This window comes from Morus notabilis, unplaced genomic scaffold (assembly GCF_000414095.1).
Source record: "Morus notabilis unplaced genomic scaffold, ASM41409v2 Scaffold315, whole genome shotgun sequence".
Lineage (NCBI taxonomy): Eukaryota > Viridiplantae > Streptophyta > Magnoliopsida > Rosales > Moraceae > Morus > Morus notabilis.
In genome coordinates, this window is record NW_010360512.1 from 258233 (window position 1) to 277047 (window position 18815).

General features: G+C 36.8%; 3 protein-coding genes across 5 annotated transcripts; 1 reads left to right on the forward strand and 2 right to left on the reverse strand.

The window, feature by feature from the left end:
* Positions 1-392: 392 nt before the first annotated feature.
* LOC112091310 (pentatricopeptide repeat-containing protein At1g62670, mitochondrial-like) lies at positions 393-2596 on the reverse strand. Its single transcript, XM_024164579.1, has one exon. The coding sequence runs from the start codon at positions 2308-2310 to the stop codon at positions 646-648; it is 1665 nt and encodes a 554-aa protein (XP_024020347.1). The 5' UTR covers positions 2311-2596; the 3' UTR covers positions 393-645.
* Positions 2597-4399: 1803 nt separating this feature from the next.
* Positions 4400-8353, forward strand: LOC21399482 (cilia- and flagella-associated protein 20). 2 transcript variants are annotated; one of them, XM_024164586.1, is made up of 6 exons: positions 4400-4520; positions 5098-5176; positions 5260-5291; positions 6514-6755; positions 7601-7837; positions 7920-8353. In XM_024164586.1, exons 2-6 carry the CDS (start codon positions 5124-5126, stop codon positions 7926-7928), a joined length of 573 nt encoding a protein of 190 aa, XP_024020354.1. In that variant the 5' UTR covers positions 4400-4520; positions 5098-5123; the 3' UTR covers positions 7929-8353. The 2 variants fall into 2 exon arrangements, with proteins under 2 accessions (XP_024020354.1, XP_024020355.1); XM_024164587.1 differs by having other exon boundaries at positions 7923-8353.
* Positions 8354-10155: 1802 nt separating this feature from the next.
* Positions 10156-15951, reverse strand: LOC21399483 (glutamine-dependent NAD(+) synthetase). Of its 2 annotated transcripts, none has more exons than XM_024164583.1 (13): positions 15655-15951; positions 15253-15558; positions 14482-14705; positions 14073-14140; positions 13479-13613; positions 12963-13131; positions 12590-12725; positions 12083-12221; positions 11594-11770; positions 11187-11354; positions 11004-11099; positions 10759-10887; positions 10156-10659 (listed from the first exon to the last, which is right to left on the reverse strand). In XM_024164583.1, exons 1-13 carry the CDS (start codon positions 15846-15848, stop codon positions 10435-10437), a joined length of 2166 nt encoding a protein of 721 aa, XP_024020351.1. In that variant the 5' UTR covers positions 15849-15951; the 3' UTR covers positions 10156-10434. The 2 variants fall into 2 exon arrangements, with proteins under 2 accessions (XP_024020351.1, XP_010094854.1); XM_010096552.2 differs by having other exon boundaries at positions 14073-14176.
* Positions 15952-18815: the final 2864 nt, after the last annotated feature.

Consider the following 18815-nt stretch of genomic DNA (forward strand, 5'->3'; position numbering starts at 1 on the left):
GTTTCGGTATCCGTTAGTTTTCCCATTTTGCCTAGGCGAATATACATCTGTGCTCAAGCAAAATACTCTGGCAAAGCACCTGTCAAAGCAAGGACCGATTGTAACACAAGTCCCATAATGGGAATGAGAAAGCCAGCAAATCTTTTCAAAGAGCAATACAGGAATAACAACAGCTAGAGTTAAGCACGTAAGTCGCAAGCACATTGAAACTAACGCCTTTACCTAGAAAGACCTCCAGAACTATGTTATACCTGCATAATGAATGTTAAAGTATGCAGAAGATAATTGGTAAACTGATTGCCTATCCTTATTGGAACCCTACTTGAAGAACCTATGACTGCAATTTACAACATTTACCCATTAAGTTTCCAACATCTTACTATTTGTGCATTCATTCAATCTAGTGAAGCCAGAAATATCAAAGCCTGCTCAAATTCCAAATTCTGGTACCTGATCATGTTATAAAATCCCTTTGCATATTTACTTAGCCAAAAATAACCACTATAAAAGAATAGCATGCAAAACTATGTTAAACTTCGTGTTCGTGCATGAACTCAACGCCTTAAAAAGGGACTAGATCTAATACGTCCTCAGTAGTATATAAAAATGTAAATGATCAAATCTTAACCTCACCCCCATTGACAATTACTGTATGGATGCTTCAAGCTTAAGAGCATGAATGCTTTTCAAAATCTTCCGTGTCACATAATTAGGCACTAGTCCTTTCTGGATCATGTCCTTGAGAAGCTTGAGAGCGACATCAACTCTTTTAACCTTTATGTAACCATAAATCAAGGTGTTATACAAAATCGTATCAGGAAGAACACCTTTTATCGCCATGAGATCAAAGACCTCTTCGGCTTCATGCATTCTACCTTGAAGACAATATCCCTTAATCAAGGTGCTGTAGGTTGTCGTATTGAACTCTTTGCCTTGTTCAATCATTGCCTCGAATAATTTTTCAGCTTTCTCTATCATACCTTCATTAATCAGAGCATTCAAAATGATGTTCAGAGTTCTAATATCAGGAAAAATTTTCCAACTGGGCTTGACATCAAACAATTTCTTAGCTTCTTCCAATTTACCAAAACAACACAATCCAATAAGTAAGGAGTCGCAGGTAATCACATCAGGCAATACACCTCTATCAGTTATTTCTTCCACAAGATAAAGCACCTCTGCAATGCTTCCTTCCTTGCAGCGAGCATCCAACACAGCATTCAACGTGAAAATATCAGGAGAGATTCCGTAACCCGCCATTTTTTCCAAGAATCGTGTCACTTCTTTCCATTGACCAGACTTGCACAAATTAGAAATCAAAGAATTGAATGTCACAACATTAGGCTCTACACCTTTACTAGTCATCAACTCGAACAATCTAATTGCTTCTTGAGATTTTTCTTCCTTCAAAACAGAATCAATTAATGCGGTGTAAGTAAATGTATCAGGTGAGATTCGGCAATCAATCATCTGGATTAACAATCTCTCGACTTCTTCCCAACGACCCGATTTGCTTAATCCGTGAATTAAAGAATTATAACAAACAACATTTGGCCGAACACCATGATTGATCATATCTTCAAACATGCCGAGGGCCTCATCCACTCGTCTTTCTTTACAAAGGCGGTCAATGATTGGTATGAAACAATATACAACGGGTGTAATCCTCCGATCTTCTTGCATTTGCTTAAGTAGCTCAAGCGCCTTTGAAGTTTCTCCAGCGTTACAAAACCCATTAATGACGGTCGTGTAAGTAAGGAAATTACACAAGTTTTCCATCTCAACTATTTTATCAAACAAATCCATCGCCGCCACCATCGAGCCTTCGGTACAAAGCCCATGGAGCAGAGTATTCATCGTAGGAGCATCGTACTCAAGACCACTTTTAAGCATAGTTGCTAAAACAGAGAAACCAAATTTAACCTTCTTCATACGACACAAACATTTGATGACAATATTCAATGTACCCACTTCAGGACTAATATAATCACAATCCATTATCTCCCTATACATAGAAACAACAATGGAATAATGTTTCATGTTGGAGAGAGAGCCAAGCAATTGATTGAAAGCCCAAATAGAGGGCATGGGTCGCATTTCAATCAAGGAATTGAAGAAACCCAAAGCTTCTTCTACTGTTAGGTTTCTGGATTTACATTTTGTTTGGATCAATTTCTCCAAATTGGCAACAGAATTTTCACCACTTATCGCCATAGAAGCGTAATAACGAAATTGGGTTGTGAAAATTTCGACGAGAGAAAGGAAAGAATGATTACCAGGAAGTGTTTTGGTCAGTAATCGGGTTTTCATCTTCGATTTCTTGTCGGATTTCAGAAGGCAGAGTTATGCTGAAAGTGCCCGCAGATGTTTTGAGATTGGGGAAGTGCGGAGATTGGTAAGTTTATCGGCGACGAGTTGGAGAATCGTAGTCAAAAGGTCACATCGAATGAAATTGCTGTTTCTTCACCGATCGCGAGGTCGATACTTCACCGATCGCGAGGTCGATACTTCACCGATCGTAATCTCCGCCGGTGTTCAAGTCTGAGGATGACCAGAGCATGAGGGGCCAAAGGTGTCGACGGTGAGGGTGGGATGATGAAGTTCCGACCCAGTTTAAGTTTTATCAGTGTTGAAGGTTTATAGGGGCTCGTTATTTTGATGTTTTTGAGTTACGTAATTTGGACTCGTTCACTTTATCGATTCGAGTTTAGAATTTAAGTTTTGTTACAATAAAAAATTTTCATAAACAGTCACATCTAATTTTTTTACTACAGTAAAAAGCTCTCACATAAAATCAGTTTGAGTCATAACTTGAGTTGAAGTTGTAACTTGAGTTTATGTTTAGTTGTGTATATTTGAGTTATGATTTGAGATAAGAATTTTTTTTGAGTTTGTGTTTGAGTAAGTCAAAACTTAAATTTGTTTATAGATAGTATTTTAATAAAAACTCAATGCTGATGAAAAATTTTAATATGATATATGGGTCTAGTTTTATTCGTCTTTTCGTTGTCAACGTATAGAAAAAAAAAATCATCTCAATCAGAATTAAAACGAAAAAGTTATAGCATTTTTAAGAATTGAAAAAATACTGTTCATTACCTTGAGTTCGAGTTTCTGAACTCAAGTTGAAAAGGAAACTTGAACTCGAGTTTTAGTTCTAAACTCGAATTCAAACTCGAGTTCAAACTTAAAAGAACATGAACTCGAATAAAATTGTAACTCGAGTTACTTTTTTTTTGAGTTTTTCACTCAAAAACTTGCTCCCCGAACACCCCCTAGATTTTTAGTAATAAAAGGTTAAGATCAAAAGCTTTAGTTAGATTGATGGTTGAGATTTATATAGGTAAAAAGTTATATTTTATAAAATATAAGGGTGACGTTATAATTATCAAATTTGATTGCAGCAAAAAAAAAATATCAATTTTGAAAAGAATGCGTTTTTTTAGGCATTGTTCATTTCACCGATTCGAGTTTTTAGTTCTAAGTTTCTATAGTAAAAAGTTCTCATAAAATATCACATTTAATTTTTTCTGCTACAGTGAAAAACTCTCAGAAAATGTCACATCTCAGCTCGAATTGAAAACTCAAATTCGCGAAGTCAACGATGCCTTAGAATTTTGTATGTTCAAACTATAATTTTTAATTTTATTAAGTTTTTTTCTCTTAAAAATATTTGAATTTTAAAAGTCAAAATAAAACTCTTGGTTTGAAACCAAATATGACTCTAAAGACTCCGTTTGGTTGTAGGAATAACGAATAGGAATGATAGTGAAAGTTAGATGGATGGTGAATAGTAAGGATGAAAAGGATTGTAGCAATCTTTCGTGTTGTTTGGTAGGATAGAAAGAGAGTTAAAATGATATATGATAATTTTTTATCCATTTAAACTTTTTATTAATAATTTTATCAGAAGGTAAAATAGTATTTTAACACTAAAAGTAGATGGATCCTTGAATCATTCATCAATTAAAGGATCTAATTTAGTAGGTCATGAGGGAGGGCACACCCCTTCATCTCTCCTCTTTCTCCTCTCCCTCCAACCAAAAAACATATTAGTCCTTTCCCTATTATCAAACATACTCCTCGTTTATTAATGTCTTTGAGGCTGTTTATTTTGTATATTTAATTTAAATTATTGATTCTATTATAATATTTTTTTTTTATAAAAAATTTAAAATTTAAATATTAAAATTAATAATTATGATTTGAGTATGTAAACAGCCATTTTGTATTTATTTTAGTTTCTAGGGCAATGAGCTACTAACTTTTACTGTATGTTTGATATATGAGTTTTAAATAGTGTAAATCATTTTAATTTTGTCTCTAATAAAAAATTTAAATTTTACAAGTCACAATAAAAAACGCCGGTTTGAACCCGTATATCAGACCGGCCCCTGACTTTAAACTTCTACGAGACCATTTAGGTGTATTCGGACGAAAACACCCCTGTGTCACCTGCAGCCTCTTCGCCAGAGACCGACAGGAGCAATCTCCTTCTCCGTCTCTCGGTTGGGTTTTTGGTACCTTTTCCTGACCTTTCTCAGTTCTGTGATGAAGTTTCTGTTTTATCATAATTTTGACTGCAAAAAGAAATAATTTTCTTCTGTAGCTACTTTTTTTTTTTTTTGTTTCTTGGGTGTATTTCCTTTCCGATGTATGAATCTTTGAATCGTTTATGGGTGATTCTGAATTTTAATTTTGAGGGGCCAATCAAACAAAGCTCAATTCATTTTTCTTAGTCTGTTTCACGGAGAAAATTATAGGTCTGTAATCTTTCTGAAACTTTTGTAGTTAGAGAAAAGAGATGTGAAACATAGAACTCAATTAAATTTTTGTAGCCGAATCAGAAGTTTTTTTGCAACCATTGATTGGTTTAGACAGAAGAATTCAAAGAAAAAACAGGATTTTGTAGAGAGTCCTATTTGGACCCGCTCCACCTCTCCTCTTCCTCCTGCCCTCCCTCCAACCAAACAAGATATTGGACCTCTCCCTCCCTCTATCTCTCCCTCTTATCAAACATACTCCTCGTTCATAATCAATTCGAAACGCACCCATTGCAAAATATTTAAACGAGATTGCGATTTCATTGCATTGCAGGTGAAGGTTAATAGGATTGTAAAAACATGTTTAAGAACACTTTCCAATCTGGGTTTCTCTCCATCCTCTACAGCCTTGGGTAGGTTTTCATGCCTATTGAAGCATGATGTACCTTTGATGCAATTATGATGCTTACAATTTTAATTTCTTGTCTTTGTTTAGGAGCAAGCCCTTGCAGATTTGGGATAAAGAAGGTGAGAATCGTTTTTACCCTCCGATTGGGGCTCTTGCCGGCACATTTCTTACTTATTCAACGCAACTTGTTTGAATCTGTGTGAAATGCATTATTTGTATTGTGTTTCCTGTCTGGTGTAAATCTATCTTTCAGGTTTATTGGTTCATTCTTTATTGTTCTATTTGCTGTGAGTATCGATAACATATCCTCTTCCTTTGGCATCTAGCAAGCTGAGAAGACCTAGGAATTTCTAACGAAAACAATACGTATCGAAGAGAATTGCACTGAATATTCCTCTTTATCGAAGAAAGAATGAAGCCCCAAGGCCAATTACAGAGTTAGCATCTGACCTAGAGGGTCTGCGCCCCTGCCTACTTGGATTCTTCAAGTGATCTCGGGGCCACCATGGCTGCCAACCCCTCTTGATAGACCAAAAGCTCATCAGCTTGGTGCTCAACCAAGCCTGCAGTCCGTAGTCACCACTAGGATATTGGTCAACCAATGTTGGCTAGCATCTGAAAACTAACTCTCATCCCTCCCTTCATACATGTGCGGGGTTTGCCCAAAGAGAGCTTTGATTTGAAGCCCTAAACTCTAGAGAATGAAATAGACTTGACTCCTACTTGGTTTAGGAAGTGTTCCTGTGTCTCTTATGTGGAAGTTTTATTCTGATTTATTTGGCTGCACGCGGCTTCTTTGTATATGTTGATTAGAGGCACTTTATCATTACAATTTGATACACTGATATATTACTGCTCCTTGGTATATGTTGATTAGAGGCACTTTATGCTTACAATGTGATATATTATAAGGTAGCCTTGGTTGATCGTGATTTTTTGAGCTGTCTGGTTAAAGGGTCTTTAGGTTCTGGTTCAGAGTGAACCATGTAATATGTATGACTAATTTCGAAAGGTTGATGGAGCTTTACTCCAGCATTGAACATCAGTGCATCACGAGTGTTTCTGAAATATTTTGTTAAAAGGAACCAAAGTTAGTAAATTTTTTTTAGTGTGTCAAACGGGATATATTTAGAGCGCAGATTTTGCAAATTTCAAGTTTAAACTGATATCCATGCAAATTGCTCTAATCCTCCTCTAATGCTAATGTGATCTTAATAGTTCAAAAAAGAAAACATAGTTTTACAGTCTTTGAAGTTTCATGGTATAATTTGTCTTTACTTTATTCCATGATGATGTTTTAATTCTCTTAACTTTCCTGTGTGCTTCATTTGTTTTGAGCAGTTGCCAATGGCCACGTAAAACGTCCACAGGATGAGGACATACAGTCAAATGTGCTCGAAATAGTTGGGTCAAATATTCAGTCTACGTACATCACTTGTCCTGCTGACCCAGCTGCAACACTCGGTATAAAACTACCATTCCTGGTTATGATAGTAAAGAATCTGAAGAAGTATTTTACGTTTGAGATTCAAGTGCTGGATGATAAGAATGTCAGACGGCGTTTTCGATCTTCTAACTTTCAAGTCTGTAAGTTTGCCCGTGTTTATTCATGTTTTTCTTTATTTCTTCTTCGTTTCATTTATTGCTGACATTTTCTTTTTGTTTAGAACAATTTGGTAAAACATAGCTGTTAGTTTGTGATCGTTACAAACTAGTACTTTATTTCCCTTGAAACAGAGGGACCAAATATAAATTCTGGTTCCCCTAACCAAAAAAGGAAAAAAAAAAAAGAAAGAAAGAAATAACATAAAGTTCTAGCAATTCATTATATAGGTTCTGCAAGTTGTTGGTTAATTAGATATCTGAGGACTTTACAAAAGGCTTGTAGGAATAGCATATAATAATGGTAGCAAGCTGGTAAATATATTTGGTTATCCTTCTAGCTCCATCAGGAATAATCTTGGCTCATAACATGATTCTATACAACCCCTGTTTAAAAGCAAACACAAACAGAAAGCATGATGCTTAAAATAGTATGACTCCAAACTAAAGGTTCTTGGATTGGCGTCCATGCTTCTCAAATGTACTTAGGATCGGGGTTAATTACTGGAAAACAATTCTTTACATTTTGATTATAGAAACAGAGATAACACCAAACTTTGATTTGTATATGGATTCGGGATATTGCATTTATATCTTTTTTTTTTTTTTAGCAATTTATACAGTGGACAATGCTGAATTCTATTATCTAAAGACGTCTTGAGTTCTTCTAGGAGTGTTATATGCAGGCTTGACAATTCTAGTGTAAACTAGATCGTATTCTTCATCAATGAAAATAAGTTTTTTTGTTAAAAAAAAAAAAAAAAAGTGTAAAGTAGAATGTTTTTGTCTGAATGCATTAAACAAGTGTGTTTGTGCTCTATGACAGGCTGTGACCCGTGTGAAGCCGTATATCTGCACGATGCCACTGAAGATGGACGAGGGCTGGAACCAAATACAGTTTAATCTGGCTGATTTCACCCGGAGAGCCTATGGAACGAACTATGTCGAGACGTTGCGAGTTCAAGTTCATGCAAACTGCCGCCTGAGGCGTATATATTTTTCTGACCGCCTGTATTCTGAGGAGGAACTCCCCCCAGAATTCAAGTTGTACCTTCCAATGCAGGTAAAAAGATTGATCCATTCTCAAGTCGAATTTTGCTGCACATATTGAGGTCAAATTTCGAGCTAACTATATTTTATTACAGAAGGCATGATGTGACTACGAGCGACCAACGGGGTGAGAGTTTCGATACCTGGAGCTGGGGCTAAGCAGTCTAATCTGTAAAGAAAACATCTCTTAGTATCAGTTTTCTTGGAGCTTCTTTAATTGTTATGAAGTTCTGGAAAATCCCAACTTGATAAGTAACACTACATCCGGACGTGTTTGGGATATTGGATATGGCATGACTGAACATCATTTTGCATGTGATGTGCTGTTTGAAGTTTTCCAGTTTTATTATTACAGAGTTCGTCGATTTCCCAGCAGCGACGAATCGATACGGTTTCCTGATCATTGATCATAGTTTTAGATTTTCAGTCAACATGGCGCTTTCTCAGATCATAGTTTTTGATTCTATGCTCGTTTGTATGGTATTAATTGGTTATTCTGTGAGGCAATGAATTTAAAGAGAGTCCAAAAGGGGGGTAAAAGAAAAGTTTAACGCAAATGTAGACAAGGGAGGTTAAAATTTCTTGATATTATTCAGCCTTAAAAAAAAAATCTAGAGATTATTTAATTATAAATGAAAGTTTTGAGAAGATGAACATGAGAGAAAATAGAGTAAAGAAAACAAATATATATTTTATAAAATTGGTGGATATTTTAGGCATTTAAAAAGTTAACTACAGACTTGTTTTTTTTACATGACTTGAGTTGTGTAAAAATACTGTAGTAAAAAAGTTTTTTAAATTCAGACTTGTTCTTTACATGACTTGAGTTGTGTATATGAGAGAAAAATACTGTAGTAAAAAAATTGAATTTGAAGTTTTATGAGAAAAAATATTCTAATGATATAACTTGAATTATAAAATGAATATAAAATAATATTTATGGTTTCACTCATAAAAAAAATGACAATAATAACAGGTATTCTCTATGATTTGCTGGCTTTTCTAGTTATTGTATCGTCTGAACATCATGTAATATACTTTGTAGTATATTACAAGTTATTTGGCTTTTCTAATCGTCGTATCGAACTACTAGCTTCGTTTATAATAATTAGTTCATATGTACGGATAAAAAGTCAATAATTAAGCATTAAAATATCATTTTTGTATTTATCCTAATTTGTTGCCTTTTCGAAATAATTATAGTCTATCCGATATGTGCATTAATCTAATCTTAAAATTGCTATTAAGTACTTGTTCTTTGCATCGTATTGCAATGCGAAAATGGCTAAAAGTTATAAGCCTGTTTGTTCATTGACACTAGTGATCGTGATTTGTTTCATCTTGTTTAATCCCTTAGGTAGTTTCTATACAATATATATATATATATATATATTTTTTTTTTGAGTCAAACTGTTTTTCCTTCAAAACAAAATCATATTTCAAACTCAATTATTTGCTAAACAAACACAGTTTACATATCATTTTCGTTTTTATATTTAAAAGAAAAATCAATTCGAAACACACCCATCATTTTGGAGAACACATGTACGTCAAGGAGAAAAGATTATCTTCTTTGTTTTCCCCTTCTTCAAGAAAAAAGGATCACTTTGTTTTCAATGACTTTCTATATATGAACACATACATGCATGCTGCAGATAATGACGAACATACATGCATAGAAGCACCTTTTTTTAAAAAAAAAAATCTATAGTTAGATACATTATTTTTCTGTACTCACATTACTGTTCTATACAGTTTTGGTAACATCACTTAATGCCTAGAACACACTAATATATATCATCTTCATTCAGGCATTCACTCCTTACAAAATACGATTCAACCTTACAAGTATTTCAAAGCCTTATAAAAAATCAAAACAACCCATAAATTTTCAAAGGTCAATTTGACAATAGATTCAAGAATTCATAAAGCTGAGCAAATTTATGCATTGTAAACAACTCATTATCATTTAATTATTCGCCTATGCATTACAGCCCCCCCTTTTTTGTTTTTTGTTTTTGTTTTTTTGGTTCTCTTCCAATGGCAGAATGCAGGGTAGCGTTAATTCCTTTGAATTATCCCCTGATACAATGTTGGGATGATATGGTTTGTACCGTGAAATGCAAAGCAAAGTATCAAACAACAATTAAGGGGATCTGCAAGAGAACAACTTTTTTACCAGAGACAAGTGGTGAATGCTATTGTTTGGTGAATCAGACATAATATAGTTTTTGCATATTCATAATATGTTGTTTTATTTGAAAACTGTATATGAGGTTATACAGTCGCATGTACTAATCTAAAAAAATAAAATAAAATGGGCAAGTCATGTATACCGAAATTGTGTTATAATAAGAATGGTTTCCTTTCACATGCTTGTTAATGTGAAGCTTCAACCCCAGGCCATTTGGGTCGGGGCAGCTCCCCTCTTGGCAACGGGAGTAACTTGGTTAGAATAACCTTCCACTAATGCAAATTAACACTAATTTTGGATCACACTAATTTGTAAAATGAACAAAATAGCGTCACCAAAAACTGAAACACATGGGCTTTATTGGCCATCACTGACTTGACTTTTTTATTCTAGTTTTGTTTTTGTTTTATTCTAAATTAAAATCCAACATTTGGATTGCCTGAGCCTGCTGCGGCAACTCCCATTCCCCCACCACCATGTGAAGTGACTCCCAACGTTTCGTGCTCACTTGGTTCTTCCAAATGAATTTTCTCACCATCCAACTCATGTACAAGCTCGTCAATCTTTCGGAACTGGTACGGCCATCTTGCATTGTAAAGGAACTGGCGTAGGTCGAACCGATTATCCTCGGGGGAATAGCTCTGCTCAAGAGAGACAATGCATAAGAAGATTTGTTATAGTTAGGCCTTTTATTGACGTTATGAGTTGCTTTCAACTACGATCTTCCAGAAACAACATACCTCGGCGTGGTAAGAAGGTGTCAGAACAGTCATTTTGTGCCGGTTAATGGAATAGTACTTGAAGAAGTGTTTCACTTTCTCAGCAACTTCTGACGGCGTCAACCTTGCACCCCATCTGTAGCAAAGATTCTGCAACGGCCAGCCAACAAGGAATAAGAAGTGAAAATCTGTCTCTTCTTTTTGAGCAAAGAAAAAAAAATCTCGAGGTTAATTGATGAAAAAAATAGAAAAATGTGTGATTAAACCTTGAACATGGATACAGGACCGCAGCGGAAGATTTTCCGTAACCTTCCATAGATTGAGAGTTCCTCGTATGTCATTCCCATGTCCACTTCATCCAGCTGTTTTAAGCGGAGTGTGAAATCAGTGTTATCTTTAATGCTTTGTAGGCGGAAGTGTGGAACCAAATGTTAAGCAAAAGACGATACCTGAGAGTAGTTGGAACGTATAGGTTCCAGTTCTGCAGTCGGTGGAGCTGCTTCGATGTCTGCCAAGGACGAGTAACCAAGATGGATGGCAGCCCATCGTAGAAATGCTCGGAGATCTTGCTTACTAATACTTCCAATTGGATTTATATCTGCAGAGCTGCAATCGTACTGCAGGGAAAACAGTCACGGGCTCTCATTTGTAGCATTATGGAAATAACTGTCTAAAAACTTCGAGCCCTTGCAAGCATTTAGATTTTCCCAAGCCCAGTAGAGAGCTCGATTTTTCAATTAACACGCTCAAAATAGAGGAATTCACCCAGATTTAAATCAGTCGATTTCTTTCAATAATATATATATATATATATATATATATATATATATATATATAGAAATATGTATGTATGTACCTTTGTTAGATAACCGCGCAAACCTTCATCCACATTAGAGCTACCCAGCACAAGATAGAACCCACGTTTGTCATGAACCCAAGGCAAGAGTGACGCTAACATAAAAGCTAGCACCATTCTAATGCGAGCTTGAATGTTTTGCAGAGCCAAATTCTCAGTGTTTGATCCTCCATCCACCTGGGGAAGGAAAAGCAGATTATGGACTAGATTTGACGCAATTATTGACTCCCTAACGTTCAATTCTGAACTCCTTATATCATATTGTACTATTCATTTACAACATTTAGATATTTCGTTTGCAAATAGCAAGAGAACAAAAGAAGTTTAAGAATGAGATTTCCAACTTGGCATTTCAAGTCTAAAAGTTCATATTTATCTATTTTCAAATTAGGAAATAATTAAGCTGACTACTTTTTGCCCAAGGCATCATATAGGCTGCAGGGATAAATCTGTTTGTGTAGGGCGGATTAGAGCTCATTCCCCTGTTACCTTGTATTGTGGCCGTTTCCCAGTGACAGTTTGAAACAAAGATAAAAGTGCTGACACAACACCATCTATGGGAACATCGAGATGCCATGAGCCAATCTCATCTGCCAGCACCTTTGCCCGTGACCTTGTGGCTTCAGAACTGCAATGAAGAAACATTACCAACTTATGTTATATTGAAGCATATACCTGGAAAAGAATCTGGAAACGGAAAACAAAAATGAAAAAGGAATTCATATCGTACATGTATTTAGCATGGTCTCAGGAAGTTAAAAAATAAGATCTGTACCATATAACCAATTAAAACCACACAAGGAAGAAAAATTCTATAGATATAAATTTTGGTATCTCTCTCTAAGATATTTTGTGGATTTATATAGGAACTCTTGTAAGGTATCATTGGTTGCTTCAACATACCCAAGCACCAACATAACACAAAAGATATAGTACTCAAGATGTACGTGAAACAACATATTTTTCTCATAACCCTCGACTGCATAGTACACCCACCTGTTTTCTGATCCCATAAATACTGTGTAAAATATGCGTTTTGCAAACTCTCTGCTATCGGTAGGAAACTGCCCGTCAGTATAATGGCCAATCCTTACAGCATCAGCTTTAACTTGCTCGTCCCCATTTGCAATTTCTGCAAACGTACACCTTGCTAGTTAGTAATGTAAATACAGAAGGTCATACCCCTCTTCTCCCAACCAGAACACACAGTTGTAATGTTAGATCAGGACATAAGATTCCTATTTGTCAAACGAAACATGTTGGGTTTCCGTAAAAACCAAGTTTCAAAGAAATTCTCTGCATGTTGGGTTTGATGACCTGACCCATCCACGTGTCCAGAACTTGATCCATACATATTAAGAAAACAAACCTTTAACAACTAGCTGGCACATACAGCCAACTATAGCAGCTACAGAGGAGCTATCTGCTCCACCAGAAAGAGGAAGCAAAAAACCAGAAGCTCCACTTCTTCGTAAGTAGTCCCACAACCAGCAACCAGGACCGTAGGCTATTTCTTCCTCAGGACAGTGGTAATTAATCTATGCATCAGCAATATATAATTTAGTGCAGATGAATGCCTGGCACAATAGAGCCATAAATATGACATATTGTCATAAGCAAACAAGGAAAAAAAAATTGATCAAATGAAGGACATTAACATTTTCAGGCGAAATGAAATCAAACTCTAACAAAAAGCTACAGATCTCCTTTCTAATGTAGTCAGTCGATCAGAATCATTAACAAAACACTTAAGAGGAAAGAAAAATGATATCATTCCTACGAAATAGTTGGAATCAAAACAATCTATTATTTCAATTGAACTTCAATAAGGGATTAAGCTAAGACTTCTGATGGTTGCATAGCCCGTCAATTGTCCAGAACTTACCTTAAGTGGACTTGAAGGGCACATTTTCAGGTTAAAGGACTGACACAGCTTGTATGGAACCATCACTGAAGCAACTGTGGTTTTACAGCTTGCTTGCTCTTGGAAGCTACTTATAGATCCCCTAAGACTAGCAACCTGCCATTTAACAATATGTTAAAAGGAATTAAAGTATGTGTAAAATGGAATTTCACTAAAAAAAAAAAATGACACAAATTTGTGTAACAGGGTGATCTCAGTCCAAGAACCAAGTCCCCCAGAAATGTAAGCTTTGACTAATTTTTCATAGATGCATACATACATGAAGCAACGTATAAAAGAAGAGAAGAAACAAAACAGTGATATGCCTATTGCACCCACAAAGAGACGAACATTTGATTTTTTTCAAAGGTGGAGGAATATTAGAATTAATGTTTCTGTTAATGGATATTAGATAGTTATATTTCAACATGTGCAGGACACTTTTATTAGGTTTCATCTACGGTTATTAACGTTTATTTTACCATAACAACATTGCCGGTCTATATGAAAATGGGGATTGGCATTAAGATCTAACATTAAACACTTCACCACAAAAGGAGTTCAGAATATACATACCGCTTCTAGATCTACTTGGGCAACGACAACCTCAACATCTTTCAAAGAAAATTGTGAGCCTTGAGCAACTAAATCTCCATTTACAACGACACAAGCACATCCATCTACCACATATGAAAGAACAACAGTAAACACCCACCAACAAGTCATTCAAAAGGGCATAAAACTATAGAAAAGAGTATTGAACCCAAAAAAAAAAAGGCATTGTGCCCTTTGATCAAATATAGTGTTCAAAAAATAATTAAGAAGAAGTCCATACCGTAGTAGAGACGTCCCCCGTCACACCCACCAACAAGTCATTCAAAAGGGCATAAAACTATAGAAAAGAGTATTGAACCCAAAAAAAAAAAGGCATTGTGCCCTTTGATCAAATATAGTGTTCAAAAAATAATTAAGAAGAAGTCCATACCGTAGTAGAGACGTCCCCCGTCACATCCTTGGTGATTGCCGTACATGTAAACCCCACCGCGAGTGTGAGTAGCACCTATAAAAGCACGAAGACGAACATCAAGCTTTCTTAATTGGTGGTGACTCCCACTTGCATTCATGAACACTTCAACCCCATTCAATGCCAGCTCAGCATGGGGGGGACACGGAGTAAAGAGCTCCTCACAAACTTCAGCTGCAACAGCTCTAAGAAGGGGGAAAAAGCATGCTAACCTTTAGCATATCATTAAAAAAATCTTACTAGGAACGTAAACAAGCACAACCCATCTCTTCATTTAAATGGTACTTAGTCAGTAATATACTTGTTTAACTCACTAAAAAATCAATGTGGATAGCAACCGGGAAAGGAGGAGAATTTTGTGTCAGGGTATTAAAAAAATTTGTAAGATAAGAGTTTTTAGCTGTTAGATAAAATTCAGATACAGTTTTTAACTGTTAAATTAAATCAGAATTTAAAGTACGACAATTCATCTTAGGCCAGAAAAAACCAGAAATGAGACAAGAATGAAGATAAAGTGGACACAATAATTGGTTAGGGGTTTTCGACATAAAATTACTGTGTCCATTTATCTTCATTCTTGCCTCATTTCTGGTTTTTCCCGGCCTAACAATTTAACAGGATCTAACGAATATCTAACGGCTCAAAACTATGTCCTATCGGTGTAAATAATTATCCGGAAGAAAAAAAACATAATCTAAGAAACAAGAAACGAGAAAGTAACTTCAGACTTACGTGTCCAGAAATTGAATGTAACCATAACCAAAGGGCACAGACTTCTGTCCCAAAGCCTCGAAAATTTCACAGGGCAGCTGAAAGTCAACGAGTTGGTCTTTTTGTTTCCAAGCCGTGAACCATCTAAGTTCTCTGTAATTCCCATCATTGGCAAGCCACATTTTGGGCCGAATCATGACGATCTTTCGGTTCAAACAAAGGACTTGACAATTATACCGCTCCGAGCCTTTGATCACAGGCATGCCAAAGCTACACAATATTCCATCAGTCCAGTCTCCAACCAGTAAGTCTCTCAAACATTCCCATCTGCAAATTGAAATACGAAATCAAACTCCATTTTCAAAATCCAAACATACAAAAATTTTAATCTTCGTAACAAATCGAATAGGAATCGAAGATTACGCGTGGTTAACAGTGTCGAGCTCCAAGAAATGGTCTTCACAGCCATAGCCGGTGATCTCGAGCTCGGGACCGAGGCGAATGACGGCACCGGCGTCCTTAGCTTCGGCGATGGATTCCTTGATGTTGGTCAAATTGACGTCGAAATCCATCGCCCACTGGTTCAAATTACAGGTCGCTACTTTCAGCAGCCTCATTGTATAGGCTCCTTTTGCTTGCAATTGAGAGCCTCGTCGAGAAAAGCAGGGTGAGAAATAATGGCCTTGTGTTTTTGTGCTTTGGAGGAATGGATTGATTGTACATATATATATATATATATATAGATACATATATTCTCCTGGAGGCTTGGACGGGTTAAGACATAAGGACGTGCAGGTAGGACACGTCGGTGGGCTCCAAAGTCGAGGCCGATTTGGTTTGACGCGTGTCAAATTGGAATGCTTTGAAGTTTCAAAGTCAGTTCAGTCATATTTTTTAGATTGGATTTGAATGTGGTAAATCGAATTGCTCAACTTTCAGATAGTACACAGTGAGGTAAAGGTGTAAGTTTGGACGGGCTGCCAGTGGCCCGAAGAGACATTTCGGGCCGGCCTCTATAAAAAGAGAGAGTCAGTCTAGATTGGTTCTGTCATGATCCTAAGTAGAGATGTCAAATAGGCCGGGTTATTCATGGATGGCCCGGCCCAGCCCGTAATAGTGTCGGGTTTGTTATGACCCGGTCCTCTACTGTTATGGGCCGTGCCGGCCCGGCACATGTAATGGGCTAAGGCTGGGCCTCGGCTTCTTAGCCCGCAGCTCAAGCCCGTGAAGGGCCGCAGCCCGGCCCAAGCCCAGTTCGGCCCGGCCCAAGCTCACGAAACGGCCTGCAAAACGGCCCATTCTAAATGCTACTCTTGGGCCTTTGCGGGCCCAACAGTCGGCCCGTGACGGGCCTCCCGTTTGGCCCGTCACGGGCCTCCTGTTTAGCCCGTCACGGGCTTGCCATTAGGCACGTCACGGGCCGCTCGTTGGGCCCGTAAAGGGCCCAACGTTAAGAATCCGAAAATGCTAAAAAAATCTCCTATAAATACCCCTTAATTCCACCATAAATCTCATACAACAATTCACTCTCAACTTCTCATCTTACTCTCATTCTATCTCTCATCTTATCTCTTTCATTTTGATTCTAAGTTTTTTTCTCGCGATCACTCATTTTCTTGCTCTTTCATTTACAAAGTTCACGTTCAATCAATTTTCAGAAAATGGCCGCATCAAATTTTCCTGATTTCACTCCTCTTCCTGAGCTTGATGATAAGGCATTTTTTGAGAATGAAATGATGCCTCCTAACCCCACCCCCACTAAACCAGAAAATGCTCCGGTAGATAATGCTTCAGTGCACAATGAGGAAGCTAGAGAACGCAGCAGGGAAAAAAGACCGACACCGCGAACTTCTCCGGCATGGCAGCATTTCACCGAGGAGCCCCGACCAAATCCAAAAACAGGTGAAATGGAAATTCATGCAGTATGTAAATATTGTAAAAAACACTTTTCTAATAAAAAAGGTAGGGCTACTGGTCATCTGAATAGACATTGGAAAGTATGTCTACCATTGCACCAAGGTGGGGGTGTGGACTCCCGCCAACAAACACTATCACTCACATCACAGGGATCACAAAATTTTACATACGATGCACAACGTGCTCATGAGGCACTAGCTAAATTTCTAGCTAGTGCCGAATTGCCTCTTTCTTTTGTAGATGATGCGTCGTTGGAAGAGTTCATCCAGACGGCTTTTTGCCTACAATTTAAACGGGTAAGTAGAAACATAACTCGTTCTGATTGCATGAAAGTGTTTTATGCAATGAGACAATCTCTTGTTGATAATTTTAAGACTTTTAATGCTACTGTCTCTTGTACTTCTGATCTATGGATATTTAGGTGTCACGGCGCATTATGTTGATGGCGAATGGGTTTTACAAAAAAGAATAATTAGTTTTCGTTTATGTCCATATCCTCATAACGTGTCATCTATTTTTAGTACAATAATGGAAATTTTTGGGTTTTATGGGATAGAAGATAAAGTCTTAACTATTACTTTTGATAATGCGCCAGCTAACATGGCTGCAATTAAGCATGTTTAAACATAGTTTGAAACCAGCGTTTAGGTTCAACGTTTAGGGGGGGGGGGGAGAATTTTTTATCAACGGTGTGCATGTCACATAATTAATTTAGTAGTTCAGGCAGGAATTGAACATATTTCATCTAATCTAACAAATATTAGAGAATCATTATCATTCATATCTAATTCTGGAGCTCGGCTCCAAGAATTTAAACAATATTACAGGAACAGTCAGCTGCGCCTAAGAAAGTTTCTAACTGACGTAAGACATAGGTGGAATTCCACCTATTTAATGTTGAAGGCAGCACTCCCTTATTCGTAGCTTATCACGACGTACGTAAACAATAAGAACGATAAACTTTTAATTTTCGATACAGATTGGCAGATTGGTGAGTATTTTTTTAAATTTCTAGAAGTTTTTTACAATGATACTGAATTACTTTGTGAAGTTTATTATCCTACTGCACATTAGCTTTACATCAACTATTTAATATTTCAGAAACATTTTCTTATTATAGGGATACAAAACTTTTTGGAGACATAGTTAAGTTAATGGAAAAAAAATTTAAAAGTTATTGGTCAGGTTATCCTATGTTATATGCATTGGTAACCATTTTAGATCCTAGGTGCGGAGTAGATGGGACTGACTCATTGATGATTGCTACCGCAGAAAATTTAGAAATAGATATGCAACTAACTATTACTGACGCTAAGAGAATGTTATAAAAGGTTTTTAGTTTGTATGAAGCAAAATATGGCACATGTCAAAAATAACAGGGAACTTCGACGTCAACTTGCAGTTCGGGGCCTAAAGGATCGTCGTGGAGTTTCTTGAAGAAGAAAGAGAAAACGACAGGATCGTCATCAACACAAGTGTCTACCGAACTAGTAAAATAGTTTGAAGTAAATTTTGTAATCGATAACGATAAACTAGACATCTTACAGTGGTGGAAGAGCAAGAGCGATCGCTTTTCAACACTGTCTGTAATAGCTCGTGATATTCTGACAACTATAGTGTCAATGGTAGCATCAGAGCAAGCATTTAGCGCAAGCAACCGAATTCTT